General features: G+C 39.3%; 1 protein-coding gene across 1 annotated transcript in view; it reads right to left on the bottom strand.

The window, feature by feature from the left end:
- Window positions 1–16,676, bottom strand: part of LOC135463648 (uncharacterized) — a 71,063-nt gene that overhangs the window by 52,442 nt on the left and 1,945 nt on the right. The window contains exons 2-3 of the mRNA XM_064741010.1: window positions 8,883–9,767; window positions 4,261–4,929 (exon numbers count right to left, since the gene is read on the bottom strand). Of these exons, the coding sequence (XP_064597080.1) occupies window positions 4,261–4,929; window positions 8,883–9,129 (916 nt within the window). The 5' untranslated portion in view covers window positions 9,130–9,767. The remainder of the gene's footprint in view (window positions 1–4,260; window positions 4,930–8,882; window positions 9,768–16,676) is intronic.

The following is a 16,676-nucleotide window of genomic DNA, read 5'->3' as shown; positions in this document are numbered from 1 at the left end:
GAAGGGCTACTGACAAATCGTTTGGGAGTCTTAACTTCAATTTGTGAGTTAATAATGAACAGAAAAAGAGAGGCACACCATCTGAAAGGCTACTGACAAATCGTTTGGGAGTCTTAACTTCAATTTGTGAGTTAATAATGAACAGAAAAAGAGATGCACACCATCTGAAGGGCTACTGAGAAATTGTTTGGGAATCTTAACTTCAATTTGTGAGTTAATAGTGAACAGAAAAAGAGATGCACACTATCTGAAGGGCTACTGACAAATCGTTTTGGAGTCTTAACTTCAATTTGTGAGTTAATAATGAACAGAAAAAGAGATGCACACCATCTGAAGGGCTACTGAGAAATTGTTTGGGAGTCTTAACTTCAATTTGTGAGTTAATAATGAACAGAAAAAGAGATGCACACTATCTGAAAGGCTACTGACAAATCGTTTGGGAGTCTTAACTTAAATTTGTGAGTTAATAATGAACAGAAAAAGAGATGCACACCATCTGAAAGGCTACTGACAAATCGTTTGGGAGTCTTAACTTCAATTTGTGAGTTAATAATGAACAGAAAAAGAGATGCACACTACCTGAAGGGCTACTGACAAATTGTTTGGGAGTCTTAACTTCAATTTATGAGTTAATAATGAACAGAAAAAAGAGATGCACAACATCTGAAGGGCTACTGACAAATCATTTGGGAGTCTTAACTTAAATTTGTGAGTTAATAATGAACAGAAAAAGAGATGCACACTACCTGAAGGGCTACTGACAAATTGTTTGGGAGTCTTAACTTCAATTTATGAGTTAATAATGAACAGAAAAAAGAGATGCACAACATCTGAAAGGCTACTGACAAATCGTTTGGGAGTCTTAACTTCAATTTGTGAGTTAATAATGAACAGAAAAAAGAGATCCACACCATCTGAAGAGCTACTGACAAATCGTTTGGGAGTCTTAACTTCAATTTGTGAGTTAATAGTGAACAGAAAAAGAGATGCACACTATCTGAAGGGCTACTGACAAATCGTTTGGGAGTCTTAACTTCAATTTGTGAGTTAATAATGAACAGAAAAAAGAGATGCACACCATCTGAAGGGCTACTGACAAATCGTTTGGGAGTCTTAACTTCAATTTGTGAGTTAATAATGAACAGAAAAAGAGATGCACACTACCTGAAGGGCTACTGACAAATCGTTTGGGAGTCTTAACTTCAATTTGTGAGTTAATAATGAACAGAAAAAGAGATGCACACCATCTGAAGGGCTACTGACAAATCGTTTGGGAGTCTTAACTTCAATTTGTGAGTTAATAATGAACAGAAAAAGAGAGGCACACCATCTGAAAGGCTACTGACAAATCGTTTGGGAGTCTTAACTTCAATTTGTGAGTTAATAATGAACAGAAAAAGAGATGCACACCATCTGAAGGGCTACTGAGAAATTGTTTGGGAATCTTAACTTCAATTTGTGAGTTAATAGTGAACAGAAAAAGAGATGCACACCATCTGAAGGGCTACTGACAAATCGTTTTGGAGTCTTAACTTCAATTTGTGAGTTAATAATGAACAGAAAAAGAGATGCACACCATCTGAAGGGCTACTGAGAAATTGTTTGGGAGTCTTAACTTCAATTTGTGAGTTAATAATGAACAGAAAAAGAGATGCACACTATCTGAAAGGCTACTGACAAATCGTTTGGGAGTCTTAACTTAAATTTGTGAGTTAATAATGAACAGAAAAAGAGATGCACACCATCTGAAAGGCTACTGACAAATCGTTTGGGAGTCTTAACTTCAATTTGTGAGTTAATAATGAACAGAAAAAGAGATGCACACTACCTGAAGGGCTACTGACAAATTGTTTGGGAGTCTTAACTTCAATTTATGAGTTAATAATGAACAGAAAAAAGAGATGCACAACATCTGAAGGGCTACTGACAAATCATTTGGGAGTCTTAACTTCAATTTGTGAGTTAATAATGAACAGAAATGATGTATAATCCATTTTATTGTGAAAAAAGATGGGCTTAATTTTGGGAAGAGCAGCCGAGCCCACCCTAGCAACCGAGTCATGTGATTTGATAATGGCTGTTTGCGAAGTTCTAATGCTGTCCGAGTGGGCACGTCAGTTACACTTGTATTATTGTATATTATATATTATTATATGTTATGTTCTTAATTATTCCCGCAAAATGAGGTGATATGAATTCAGAATTGTTCTGATACCTCTTATTGTGGGGTACAGCGTTGGCAGCTTGGAGACAGCACAAATGAAATGACTGAGTTCCAGGTTAGTGAATGTAATGGTTAAGAGATTAATGTGGAAAAAATTACAGTGGAAGCTAAGCTGGGAACATGGCTAACCAATCTCAGAGCTATATCAAGAGTTACTGTATTTGACCTAAGGTTTTATATGTCAAAATTCACGTTCAGAAGCACATAAAGGCCTTAAAATGATACTTTTGATGCCAACACTTTAAGTTTTTCTGACAATAAAATAACCAAACTTCACATAAAACTCTTAAGTGGCCCTATAAGGTGGATGAATCAATTAGAATCAGACAAAATGTGTCACTTGAAAAATGCTTAACTTTAGGTGTAATACAGTATTTTCACTCTAAAGGTGTCTGGTAAAGGTAATCTGATACTGTAAGCCTATACATGTACATGTACAACACATGGTGTACAATATATAGGTATCTCATTTCTGTGATACAATATACATGTTCATGTATCTCATTTCTGTGATACAATTTACACGTTCATGTATCTCATTTCTGTGATAAAATATAAATGTTCATGTATCTCATTTCTGTGATACAGTATACACCTTCATGTACCTCCTTTCTGTGATACAATACACATGTTCATGTATCTCATTTCTGTGATACAATATACATGTTCATGTATCTCATTTCTGTGATACAATATACATATTCATGTATCTCATTTCTGTGATACAATATACATCTTCATGTATCTCATGCCTGGCATTTTGTGTGAACTACCTGTATTGTACAGTTACATGTACATGTACAGCTGTTTGCATGGTCTATGTACTGTACACTGTTAACGAATGACTCAATCAATCATTAGACAATGGTTATCAACTACGTGGTACGTGGGGAAGGTCTGGCAGCAATCTGTGGATGGTCGTCGGTTTCCCCCGGGGCTCTGCTGGCCGCCGTCGTATAAGTGAAATATTCTTGAGTACGGCGTAAAACACCAAGCAAACAAATAAATAAATAAATAAATCAACCATGTGACATGCACAACATTTACATGTTCATGCATGTAACACACATGTACCTACAGGTAAAAGTGCTCAAAGCTTCACAAAGCAGCAAGATTTCTAATACTACTTTATACAGGTATTCATTTTTCTTAATTCCATGTATGCTGTTCTATCAATATTCTTTATTCAAACAACATTTTTCACCTAACATACAACGTACCAGCTAAGTGCGTGTCCTGGAATTTTAGTCATGTATAAAAAACAGACCAATACAACGTACACATTCACAAATGGCACAACCAAAAAGCCCATGTGTACATGTAGTAAGCACATACACTGTACTTAGTTACATTTTATTTATTTATTTATTTGATTGGTGTTTTATGCCAATACCTTAGCATATTTCACTTATACGACGGCGGCAAGCATTATGGTGGGATAAAACATGGAAGATCGTTCGAGCCAGGGGGAAAGCCATGACAATCCGCAGGTTGCTGACATATCTTCCCACATACGACCGGAGAGAAGGATATCCAGCAAAGTGGGCTAAACTTAAATTCACAGCGATCCCGTTGGGGAGTGGCATCCGGGTCACTGAACTGTGCTGGCGCCCTATAACCACTTGGCCAATACATACACCAATAAATACATAGGTGTGAACAGTTCAGATCTGACAAGCCACACTACATGTACATGTAAGTGATCTTCTACAAGTTTTCTAAATGGGAATAATAATAAATTATGTGTACGTTCAGGTGTACATGCACTGACAGAATAACATAAACATACATGTACTGTATATAAGTGCATTTATGTGCATGCAATGATACATAATAATGCACAGGTACAATGTAAGTATACATGATAACTGATGTACATCTGAACAGCCAACCTGAACAGCCAACAAAATGTACATTGCACATGTGTGTATATAAATGAAATTTTCAACAACAGGATCCAGGAAAGCTCATCATCAATCACTGACAAACTTATACATACATATGCAAACAAAGAACAGACCAAAAGTTAAACTTACCTCGAGTTGCCATGGAGTAAGGCTCATTGGGCAAAAGAGTGTCCCATTTAAACCTGGGCGTGGCAAACAACGGTCCTGCCTCCAGTGGCCAAAAGGGGCCATCCACTGTCCGCACAACTCCGTATTTGTCTACGTAGCTTCCGTCCGCTCTCCTGTGTATTGCAGAGCCGTCAAGACACCGCCCATTCCTAATGGCTTCCAGGAATCCCGCCTTGGTGGACGCCTGCCTACGGAGGCTCTTGTCTAACAGGGACAATCCTGACCCTGCTGAAGGACTGTAATCCTTCACACCTTCTGACATAGTATCCAGTCCGAACACGCCGGGGAAAGACGCATGGTTGGAGCGCGAAAGTTCGTCCTTGAAAATCACATCAAAATTGGACCGAGACTGACTGGCTTGCAAAGCCATCATTTTACGCATAAACCTGTTGGCTCGCCAAGACTTCCAGTTCTTCTTCTTTACAAACTCTTGCTCCTGGTCAATCTCGAGGACGAATTGCGCGTTGAGACGTTCGATCTCTGGATGATTCTCGATGCCACGTCTCTGCAGTAATTCACGCCGCTTCTTCGCCATTTTCTCCAGGGGTGGAGTCTCCAGGGCATCCCTGACTCGCTGGGCGAGGTCTTCCTCCATCTGACGGCGGATAGATTCCTTCCATGATGACTCCGCTGGGCAAGACAAACAAACAAACAAAAACAACGTCAAAACAAGAAACGGCGTATGTACGTGTGGTTATAAAACACCTTACTGTGTGCAAAGTAAGTAAGCACAAACATGTATACTAATATACAAGACAATGTAACCATTTTCCATTCAGAAAATGTGTTACATTTAAAGGCAAAGAAAATATGACACACGTGCATACATGTATGTCAGATAAACACCATTAAATACTGTCCAGATAAATAGTAAGAATTTTTTTAACCTTATAAAATGCCTTTGAAACTTTGAATTCTATGGCAGTCTATTGGGTCCACTGACATCGCATTGGGTTTTTCTTTTTTTTTGTTTTTTGAACTATTTCAAGCCAAAATATGGATGTGACCTCATGGGTCACAACAGACCGCTGTAGAATCAAAAAAATATGGTTGGAAAAATCCTAAAAAAAATAAATGGAACTACTCTCTTTCATAGTGTTTAACGGTCTATCATCTGATAGGTACAGTACTTCATCCTACTGCTAACATATAGACATATAGAGTACACAAGCTTCGCAGCATCACAGAAGAAAACGATGTGTTCTAGTGTGATTTGGACCTTGTGTGTAGTCTGCCACTTCATTTGTTCATAATGCAAATACACTTATTTGATTTATTTGATTGGTGTCTTCCGCCGTACTCAGGAATATTTCACTTTACAACGGCGGCCAGTATTATGGTGGGTGGAACCTGGCAGAGCCCGGGGAAAACGCACGACCATCCGCAGGGTGCTGACAGACCTTCCTACGTACGGTGATACATATATATGTATGACTTACATAAACACTGATGACAATGACATGTCCATATTTGTTCATATATGCCCATATATGGTGCAACAATTACCTGAATAGCACAGATCCTGGTGGTACATACGTTTGTTGACAATACCAGGATCAACAAAAATGTCTCTGATCAAACACTCATACCATCCACAACCACTGCTTCAAAACCGATTCACCAAATTGCAGAATTGCCATTATACGTGTGGGTACAAACTCCTTCTCAAAACAACAAGAGATTTAACATAAGGAATTGCAACCATGTCCACATAGGTAACATTGCAGTCACAAACACGTATCAAAACTGTAGCAATTGCTCGTACTTCCACACAGCAAAGTATACAAACAAATACACAACTACAACTGCACACCTCCAAATGCCTCCAGCCAATATCTCCGATGTACTTTACCCTTTTCCAGGAGCAAGGTCTTTATGCTTAGCTACATGACCATATATCCCCACATGCTTTTGACCAGTGACCACAGTAAGCTGACCGCTCAAATCTTGTTTGGTGACTGAATCAGATTAGCATTATAGGCCTGTAGTTAGTCCTGGGATAACACAGGATAACCCCGTGTTAGCACCGCTCTCTGGCACAATGGCACATGGGTGACCAGTGTACCGTGTCTTACGTGGGGTTTTGTCTCATACGTAATTAGCTCAGGTAAAGCTTAAGTCCACAGGTACAATTACATGCATTGGTACTGAATGCCCTTGAAATTAATACAGTTAATTCATAATTCACTGAATACATGTTTGCATGTAATTAAGTGACCTATTAAAGTGTTCATACAAAGGTCAGGTTGGTTTTCATCACTGCATGGTCAATACTGGTGATGGTGATGGTCAATACTGATGATGGTGATGGTCAATACTGATGATGGTGATGGTCAGTACTGGTGATGGTGATGGTCAATACTGGTGATGGTGATGGTCAATACTGGTGATGGTGATGGTCAATACTGATGATGGTGATGGTCAATACTGGTGATGGTCAATACAGGTGATGGTGATGGTCAATACTGGTGATGGTGATGGTCAATACTGGTGATGGTGATGGTCAATACTGGTGATGGTGATGGTCAATACTGGTGATGGTGATGGTCAATACAAATGATGGTGATGGTCAATACTGGTGATGGTGATGGTATATACTGGTGATGGTGATGGTCAATACAGGTGATGGTGATGGTCAATACTGGTGATGGTGATGGTCAATACTGGTGATGGTGATGGTCAATACAGGTGATGGTGATGGTCAATACTGGTGATGGTCAATACTGGTGATGGTGATGGTCAATACAGGTGATGGCGATGGTCAGTACTGGTGATGGCGATGGTCAATACTGGTGATGGTGATGGTCAATACTGGTGATGGTGATGGTCAATACTGGTGATGGTGATGGTCAATACTGGTGATGGTGATGGTCAATACTGGTGATGGTGATGGTCAATACTGGTGATGGTGATGGTCAGTGATGGTCAACACTGGTGATGGTGATGGTCAGTAATGGTGATGTAAAATGAATACTTGTGCCTGTTCCTGAATAAACATGCATGCACATGTACAAATGCAATGCCAATTGTTGGTTTTAAAGGTCAGATTACAAGCACTACTGACCTTCATTATTGTTCAAATTCTGGTCATATAACACTGATGTGTTCTTGTTAGAAGGTAACACAGTATCATTGCTTTGGGGTGGGGGTGGGGTAGAGTGCAGTGGGGGGAGGGGGTGGGGCATTTCTATGGATTATACATGTACATTTTTTATGTAACAGGACAATTTTGTGACAGGCTTCATTTTGCTGAAATCATGAGGCCCTCTTGAAGTTGCCCGGCCTCCCAATACTACAACATACCTGGGTGACATCTCACTAAAGCTTTGGGTCAAGGGTACCCAGACTTGGCACGTCATCTATTCACTGTGTACCTCACTGAAGCTTTGAGCCAAGGACAACAGATCTGACACCCTCACTGTGCAGTCCCACTGAAGCCTTGGGTAAACCAGATATGACACCTCACCCAATCAATGTGTGCCCCACTGCTTTGGGCTAACAAAAAAACATGACACCGTATCCAGTCATTGTCCTGTCCCACTAGAGCCTTGGGCAGAGAACACAAAACTTGACACGTCATCCAATCACCGTGTGTGTCTCACTAACACATCGGGTTGAGGACACCAGACCTGACATCCTTCCAATCACTGGAGCTCTGGACAGAGGACCCATAACAAGATGACCACCTGTACTTTGGGCTAGTAGAGAACCCCTGACAAGATGACCAACTGTTGTTTGGGCTAGTAGACAATCCCCAGAAACAAACATGATCAGTTGTACTTTGTCATAACGAAGAAGCCTAGCAATTCAATCCCCTGTACTTTGTGATAATAGAGAACCCTAGGCAGTTGCACTTTGTGATAGCAAAGAACCCTGGTGATTCAAACAGTTGTACATTGTCATAACAGAGAACCCTGGCAATTAGATCAGTTGTACTTCTGTGACAACCCTGGCGATTCAATCAGTTGTACATTGTGACAACAGAGATCCCTGGTAATTCAATCAGCTGTTCTTTGTGATAACAGAGAACCCTGGTAATTTAATCAGTTGTACTTTGTGATAACAGGAAACCCTGATAATTCAATCAGTTGTACTTCCTGTTAGATAATTTAAAATTTATGGACAAAACAAATACACAAATACAAACAAAAGGCAATACACATGTGTACAAAAATGCCAGTTGTAGAACTTAAGACAGGTACTTATCCGCGCATAACAAACACAGACAAGGCAGCAAATCAGTTCAGCTACATACATGTAGACTGTCTTATTCAGCTACATGTGTCAGGCACATTTGTATTTCAGACAGCCCCTACTTTTTTTCTTGGTCTAAAACATTCCAAGATCTTGCAGAACTAATTTTCGCCCTACACAAAGGTATACCACTTACATGTAACCTAGTGGCACCACTTTTCCTGTACGTAATATCACTTTTATTGAAACTGCGCACTGCAAGCCAAATGATGCATGTACACGCCTTAGTAATGCAGTATTCTTGCCATTTACCAGTATACATATCACCAGAAATTCAGCTGAACTGACAAGCTACATGTATCTTGGCGAACATCAAGCTGTATACTCACTGTCTGTGTAGATTTTATTCTTCTTCTCGTCTGAAACTCGCCGTATCTCTGTCTCATCCAGACAGAGCTGACCCAGCCCCGGGAGATGATGGGGGAGTGGCCTGGGTGATGTGGTAGTGTGCTGCTGACGGTGGATGGACCGTGGCGTCCCCATGAGGCTCCCATGGGATGGGGTGCTGGCACCGCTCAGGGAGAACATAAAAGCTGGGATGTCCTCATTCCCCTTTGACACCATACTGACCCTCATCTAGTGAACTCTTCATGTACACTGTGCATGCACCATATCGGTCTTCAACAGTTCTATCAGTCCATATACAGGTACATGATGTATGTATCACAAGTTAACATGTGTAATATAAACCTATTCAAAAACCCTCAAATAATGGTCTGGAATTCTAGCCTTTGATTTTCAAACATCCAAAAATAGGTCATATTTCCATGTGAGTGCAGTTATGTTTGGAACCTCTTTTGTTAAGGTGTTTATGAAAAAGTGACATACATGTACAGCTAATATAGTGCAGGACTTCTGTCACGCACAAAGTTGTCTCCCCTGTGCTGCTCACAAAGTTGCCTGAGAGTTATCTCCCCTGATATCACCAAGGCGATGAATGGAACGAAATGTTGAATGTACATTTCAATGTCTTATGCTGGGATCAATGACATGTCAACAAACATGCCTACACGAAAAGGTCATCTCCTTTTTCTTTTCCATATGAACTGGCTTGAGCTTATATACACATGTATCTTGTTCAATGTTCCGTCACACCACCGATTCCTCCGTGCATATTTCGAGCCATCATCCAATGAAGTGGCTATTTCTCAATTTCTTTCATACTTTTAGTGATGGCCCAGCTTCAATATGTTCTTCAATCACCAATATGTACCCTGTTCAACAGAAAAAAACAAAATGTTGCAGAGTCAGACAGTTTGCATAGCAAAAAGTGATATTTTATTTATTTATTTATTTGATTGGTGATTTATGCCGTACAAAAAAATATTTCACTTGTACCACGGCAGCCAGCATTATGGTGGGAGGAAACCGGGCAGAGTCCGGGGAAACCCACGACCATCTGCAGGTTGCTGGCAGACCTTCCAACATATGGCCGGAGGGGAATATAGTGATATTTGATTACAGAGATAAACTCATACATATTACTGTTTATTATTGATATTTTAACAATATCATGATTTTTATGTATTAGAACAATGTTTTATTAGCTGTAAGTCTATACTGGTTACACAGTTGTATATATAGCATGACATTTTATCTCACTACTGAGTGATGTAGGTTGACTGAACATGCTTACTGATGTCACCCATTAAGTACAGATTGGAACATCATGAAACAGTAAGTGTTTCTTTTTTCCATGTCATGGCGTCTGTGTAAAATATTAAAATGTAATAACAGAAATAATATTTTGAATAAAATTTTTTTATATTTATGATTTTTCAATGAAAGACATTATCGCACCGTTATTTAATTTATGTGATTTAATTTATGTTTATGTTTATTTAATTTATGTGATTGTAATTCAGAAGTTTTCACTGATATCACACGGTCTGGATTATGGGTGGGAGAAACCCAGTAAGACATTCCCCTCGAGAGTGTTCAAAAAGGGCAAATAGCAGGCCACAGACAGCTGTCTACAGCTGTCCTTGTAGGCACCTGCTTTCAAACTCTAACCTCCTTCTCTAACTCAAAATGAAAATCCTTCCCATCACCAGGTACATGTACATGGCAAACCTCATGAATTTAAAATTGCAGCATCCAAAGCAGTGCGAGCCAGATTTGAACTCTCGCCATCACTGATCAAGACCCTCAAGGTTGCAGCACTGCGAGCTACATGTAGCACTTTAACCAGCTGAGCACGCAAAATGCCCCTTGATGTTTTAGGCTGGATTTGAGAAACTTCCACTTAAATTACACCTGTCCAGATTATGGGTAGAGGAAATGGGCAGTGCCTTGAGGGATATCAAAGCACCTGAGCATGTACATGTACAATATCCTGATGTACAGCTCCACCCAAAACAATGGAAGCTGGATTCCACTGATTGCTCTTTTAAAATTACTCCAGTCTCTACTTTGAAAAACAATGAGATGTAGGCTACAAGTAAGTATATACCCTAATTCCTCGACCTTTTTGCATATATGGAAGAACAACACTGGGTGCAATTTATGCAAATTTTAATTAGATTTTGGCCAAATTCAGGGCTTCACAATAGAGTATAATTTTATCAGTCTACACCGAATAATGCTCTTAGAACTTGCTGGAATAAAAACACCTTGCAAATGTGCGAAAACGTTGAATAATTACAGTAGTAGGACAGCTCCAATAAGTCCTTAAGTCTTATACTATAAAAAAACCATACATGGTATAAAGAAACTAGTAAATTAAAGCGTAGTTACAGCTGGTTCACATATCCCCCACTTCAGAACTGTACATTGGTTGAAACAGCTTGGAAATTTTAACATTTACTGATGAAATTAGAAAGCATGATTGTCTACATTTACTCAGCCAACACACATAATTTCAATCCAATTCTAAAACTTGTGAGTTAAAACTACAGCCGAATCAGAATTAGCTGGAATTTCACCTCCAAACAGTACATACCTAGATGTCCCCTTGTATACTGTGTATCAAGTACACTAGATACAGTATTGTACATTTCAACCCAGCACACATATGCACTGTGTATAAATAGCTGGCCACTGAGCCTTCAGTCAACCTGTAGAGTTACATGTACAGGTACATGCAGGAACATGGTCACTGACTCTTCAACTTTCTCATACCTGTGCTCAAGTCAGTTCTAACCTAAAGCTGCACAGCTAGTCTCAGCCCTTGACATACATACCCAGTGACATTTCTGGACATACCAGCTGTTTGACAAATGAAAACACGCCACACGGCTGTAAAACGGCAATGTTTACGGGAAGGGTAGCCGGACATAACTGGTCGTTAAGACGTTTCGGTTTTGAAGTGAATTGGTGGTTACCTGTACATCAATAATTGATAGGAACATGTATCCATACATGTGTGTACATACAAGCATGGCTGTGTTCATACAGCACAATGTACAAAGTACATGGAAAGCTAGACCCAGGCAATGACCGCATTGACTTCAACAAATCTATATGTATATACTGGGCCCAGTTGTTCAAAAGTGTATTAGCTAATACTTGTGTTAAGTCACTTTATATATTTAAACTTTAGCCAAATTCAGCAGCCAATGTAATTGTCTAAAGGGCAAGTACAACAGCAGCAGACTTATTTGTTCATGTCTAATATACTGTTACGCAATTTTTTCTGGGCTATGTACTAAACTGAAGACTTGGCTAAAAGTTTAATCTGGTATAAAGTCTTAAAACAGTTTGGAACAACTGGGCCCATGTATATGTTTAATAAAATGTTTTTATTTTATTATTCATATACTGCATGTAGCTTGTTTGAATGGTGCTTTATGTGACACTCAAGAATCCTTTACTTCCACGATGACGTTAAATACACAAACTCATATCCAAGTACTTGGGTGAATGAAACCGAACAGGGCCCTGAGAAAAGCTGGGCACAGGATCCATTGAGAAAATAACCGGACCACAGAAAGCCGTACATTGTGCGAGAGAACGGCAAGAAACAGAACAATGCACAGGAGAAACCGGCGCAGAGACCACACTGAGCAGAGCATGAGGGAAACTGAGTACAGCATGAGGGAAACTGAGCAGAGCATGAGGGGAACTGAGCAGAAACCACAAGAAACTGAACAGACCACGAGAGAAACTGAGCAGAGCATAGCATGCGGGAACAGAACCAAGCCTGCAGGAAACTGAGCAGAGCCTGAGGAAAACAGAGCCAAGTATGAGGGAAACTTAGCGGAGCACAAGTGAATCTTGGCAGAGCACAAGGGAAACTGTGCAGAGATCTCAGGATACTGGACAAGAGCGCAGGGGAAACTGATCATAGACCACACTAAATTGCACAGGGCATGAAGGAAACCGAGCAGAGATCGCAGGAAACTGATCACAGCACAGGATGAGACTGAAGGAAGCTAAGCGGAGATTTAGAACACTTATTATTCACCATCCCTCCATGATGATGATGCAAAATTAAGATGCGAGACTGCAAATCTTTTTCTTCCACGTAGGGATTAGAGACCACAAGTTTACATGCAATCCTGATGGAGAACCAATGGGCCTCTTCCAATTAAGACTCTTGTATTTTAATCACAAGGACACACAAAGTGTGGGCACAATTTCTAGCCTTAGATATGTATGTTTTATGTGGGCAAGTTTATCAGTAACTTGCTAAAGGTTGGTGGATTATAGCCCAGACTCGGGACCACAAAGCCATCTTTGACTTTAAAAGTCAAAATTTCAATCATTAAACTTTGTATGTTCCTTTCCGTTATTTTATCTGAAATTTGTTTTACAATAACTTACCCAGAATTTACGTTGTCACGCAAAATTTGGACCTTACAAGGTAAGAAATAACAATTTTAAAGTGGTTAGAAATTTTGACCTAAGTCTATTAAAATATCGCTTCATGTTCCTGGAGCCCCGCACACCGGTTTCCTTCATCCATAAAACAGTATGTCATACATGTAGCACATTATGACTTAAATGTTAATGTTCTGGAGTGTTTGTTTGTTTATGCTGAATTCAAGAATATTTAACTGTTCATGTTTGTTTTGTTAAACAAACAAATTAATAAATGAATAGGTGGGGAATTTGTGTATAATTCCTGGCTCGATGTTCATGAAGCCTTACATGTAATTGGTAGCAATATTTATTTATTTATTTATTTATTTATTTGGTTGATGTTTTACGCCTTACTCAAGAATATTTCACTTGTACGACGGCAGCCAGCATTATGGAGGGTGGAAACCGGGCAGAGCCCAGGGGAAACCCACGACCACCTGCATGTTGCTGACAGACCTTCCAACGAATTGGTGACTATAAGCTATCAGTGACCAACAACTGTCTTCCATCTAGACATTATACCTACGAAAGTTCATCAGTACCTTGCCAAAGGTCAGTGGTTTGAACCAGGCACTTCAGTTAGCTCCATCCATAAAAATGACCCCCACTGTATTTGTGTGAAAAAGTCTTGAGTATGGCATGAAACAACAACCAAATGTATTTAAATAAATCAATCCCAACAATAACAAATTGCTTCAGTTGTGTGTACATGGTTAATAAACATTACGCTATGCCTGCAGGATTGTCATGCACGCCTTTTGCAGAAAATGTCTAAATGCATATAAATGTATATCCACTGGTTTACTTACTGACTGACTGACTGACTGAAGGAAAGAGATTGTTATTCTGTACAATTCAAACTGATGAAGAATGCATTTTATTTTGATTGTTTCATTTTTACTTCATTTACCATAAAAATAGTTGAATCGAACTTTATGTTTTTTCCGAATTTTCTAAATTTCTATGACAAGCATTAGTGGAGCCATGCATGCACATGTACCTGTAAGTACTGCATACGGATCCTCCATACATAAACGGTTGCACCTGAACTATACTGTGCATATGCTCCATAAATATAGCCCTAAACAGCAGAACTGATGAGCCCTGAAAAGTTCAATAAAGACAACTGCCTTATACTAAATCTCTTACAGCATGTTACTTCATTTCTAACACCGAACATAACCACAGTAACTCAGCCATCAAGTCAGCGCACGGCCAGTGGACCTTGTAATCCCCGCCATTTTTAATCCTATGGCATTTTCCACAAGGGTAACAGAAGGTTAACGATGGTAGAGTTTTGCTAACACCCCGGGGATGACTGGCCAAATCACATGCCAGATTACTTTGCATGTACCCTTACACCAGTTTGTACTTACACTGTGCATGTACATAAACAACTTGTCAGGTCCTAACAACAATGTCCAGTGGTTTATTCAGCAGAGCTGCTCAACCACCAATGGGTCCATTGACAATGGTGGGTGAATAAGGTTTGGGATCTACCTGACTGATTCTGAATTAAAGCAGACACATGCCTCCGCCCTGGTCTACCTTTATGCGAGAATGGTTCAGACTAAACTACATGTCTTATATTACTGTGTAAATTACTTAATTGTAATATTAAGAGGTAATAGTAAGCCTGTCAGCGCTGACCCCTGTCTGATGCCACTTCATGGTTACAATCTCTATTGACCTGTGAAATTAAGTGTTAGGATAAATGCTTGTACACAAAATGTCTACCACCGACAAAGCTTTATATCCATGCGATGTGATGCATTACAATTTGAATTAGGAAGTATATGTAAATGCATACTATATCATCTTTCACCAAATACGTATCATGTCCTGTAATTTAATCTCTATATCCAATCAGTATTTAGACAACAACTCTGGACAACAGAGATTTTTATGTCTCACTTAAGGCCAAAAAAAAAAGAAAAAAAAAAAAAAAAGAAAAAAGTGAGAGTGGAACAACTAATCACTGTACTTATACTAAGTGTGATGATTTAATGAACCAATTTCGTCCTTTTATCACCTCCCTAAAATGAGGGGCCTGGAAATATTTGTAGCCTGTTTATGCGTATTAGCAGGACAAGTGGAACAGAAATTTAAAATTCAAAAGTAGAAAAATTTGTCTTCGCATCACCAGCTTCCACCATTATCCACATGATTCGTGAAGCACCACACATGAACAATTGACTGCCAAAACGTCGGTCCAAATCCACACGATACTGACCGGTTTGCGTGAGTTAAATATTCTTGAATTCAGCATAAAAAAACAACCAAATTAATAAATAAATAAAAAATAATAAAGGCAGTAACTGAAACTGTTTTCCCACTGATTCGTACTGGTTTGGTTTTTTTTTTCCCTTTTGAACCCCAGAACAAAATCCTACAGATCATCCCACATACAAATGATTCGTAGTGAACTGAAATTTTCCTATCTTCAGTGATCAATACATTTATGTGTCTATCAGCTTGTTTAAAGCCATATTCGAACCTTTTCACTGACAGCATACATACAGTATGATGGCTGTCTTATGGGTGGACAAAAGTGGCGTTCCTGAGGCAAACCACTAGTCTAACCTCTGGCCAGGTACTGATGAACTTTTCTAACTGGCTATAATGTACATGTACAGATATGCACATCTCTTTAGTGGAAAACATATACCTGTATGAACATAAGTGGATGGATACATTGTATCTTACAATACTGCTGAATATTAGGAAGCATTCGCTTATTTAAAATAAACCCAATTAAATTATTTCACACCTGTATACATGAATAGCGAAAGACAATGTTCTCCAGGATGCAGTGAGAATAACCAGAGTTCATTTATTTCTTTTTCTGATTGTTGCTTAGTACCCACTAAAGACTTTTCACTTATAGAATTATGGCCTGATTTATGGGTGGACTTTATTTATTTATTTACTAGACTGGTGAGACCCACCACCATTCGCAGGCTGCTGGCAGATTTTTCCACAAACAACAGGAGGGTGGAATAAAACAGAATTTTACACGCAAATTCTCACACATGTGGTAAATATATGTTTCTTGATGGAAGGCAAGCTTGTGTTTTCAGTAAATATTTCAGTTTTTAGACAAACTCAGCAGCCAATATTTTTTATTTATTTATTTGATTAGTGTTTTAACACCGTACTCAAGAATATTTCACTTATACGACGGCGACCAGCATTATGGTGGGAGGCAACTGGGCAGAGACCACGACCATCCACAGGTTGCTGACACACCTTCCCACATACGGCCAGAGAAGAAGCCAGCATGAGCTGGACTTGAACTTACAATGACCGCATTGGTGCCA

This window comes from Liolophura sinensis, chromosome 3, assembly GCF_032854445.1.
Source record: "Liolophura sinensis isolate JHLJ2023 chromosome 3, CUHK_Ljap_v2, whole genome shotgun sequence".
Classification (NCBI taxonomy): domain Eukaryota; kingdom Metazoa; phylum Mollusca; class Polyplacophora; order Chitonida; family Chitonidae; genus Liolophura; species Liolophura sinensis.
The sequence above is the reverse complement of the archived record's forward strand: the minus strand, read 5'-3'. Positions and strand labels throughout refer to the sequence as shown.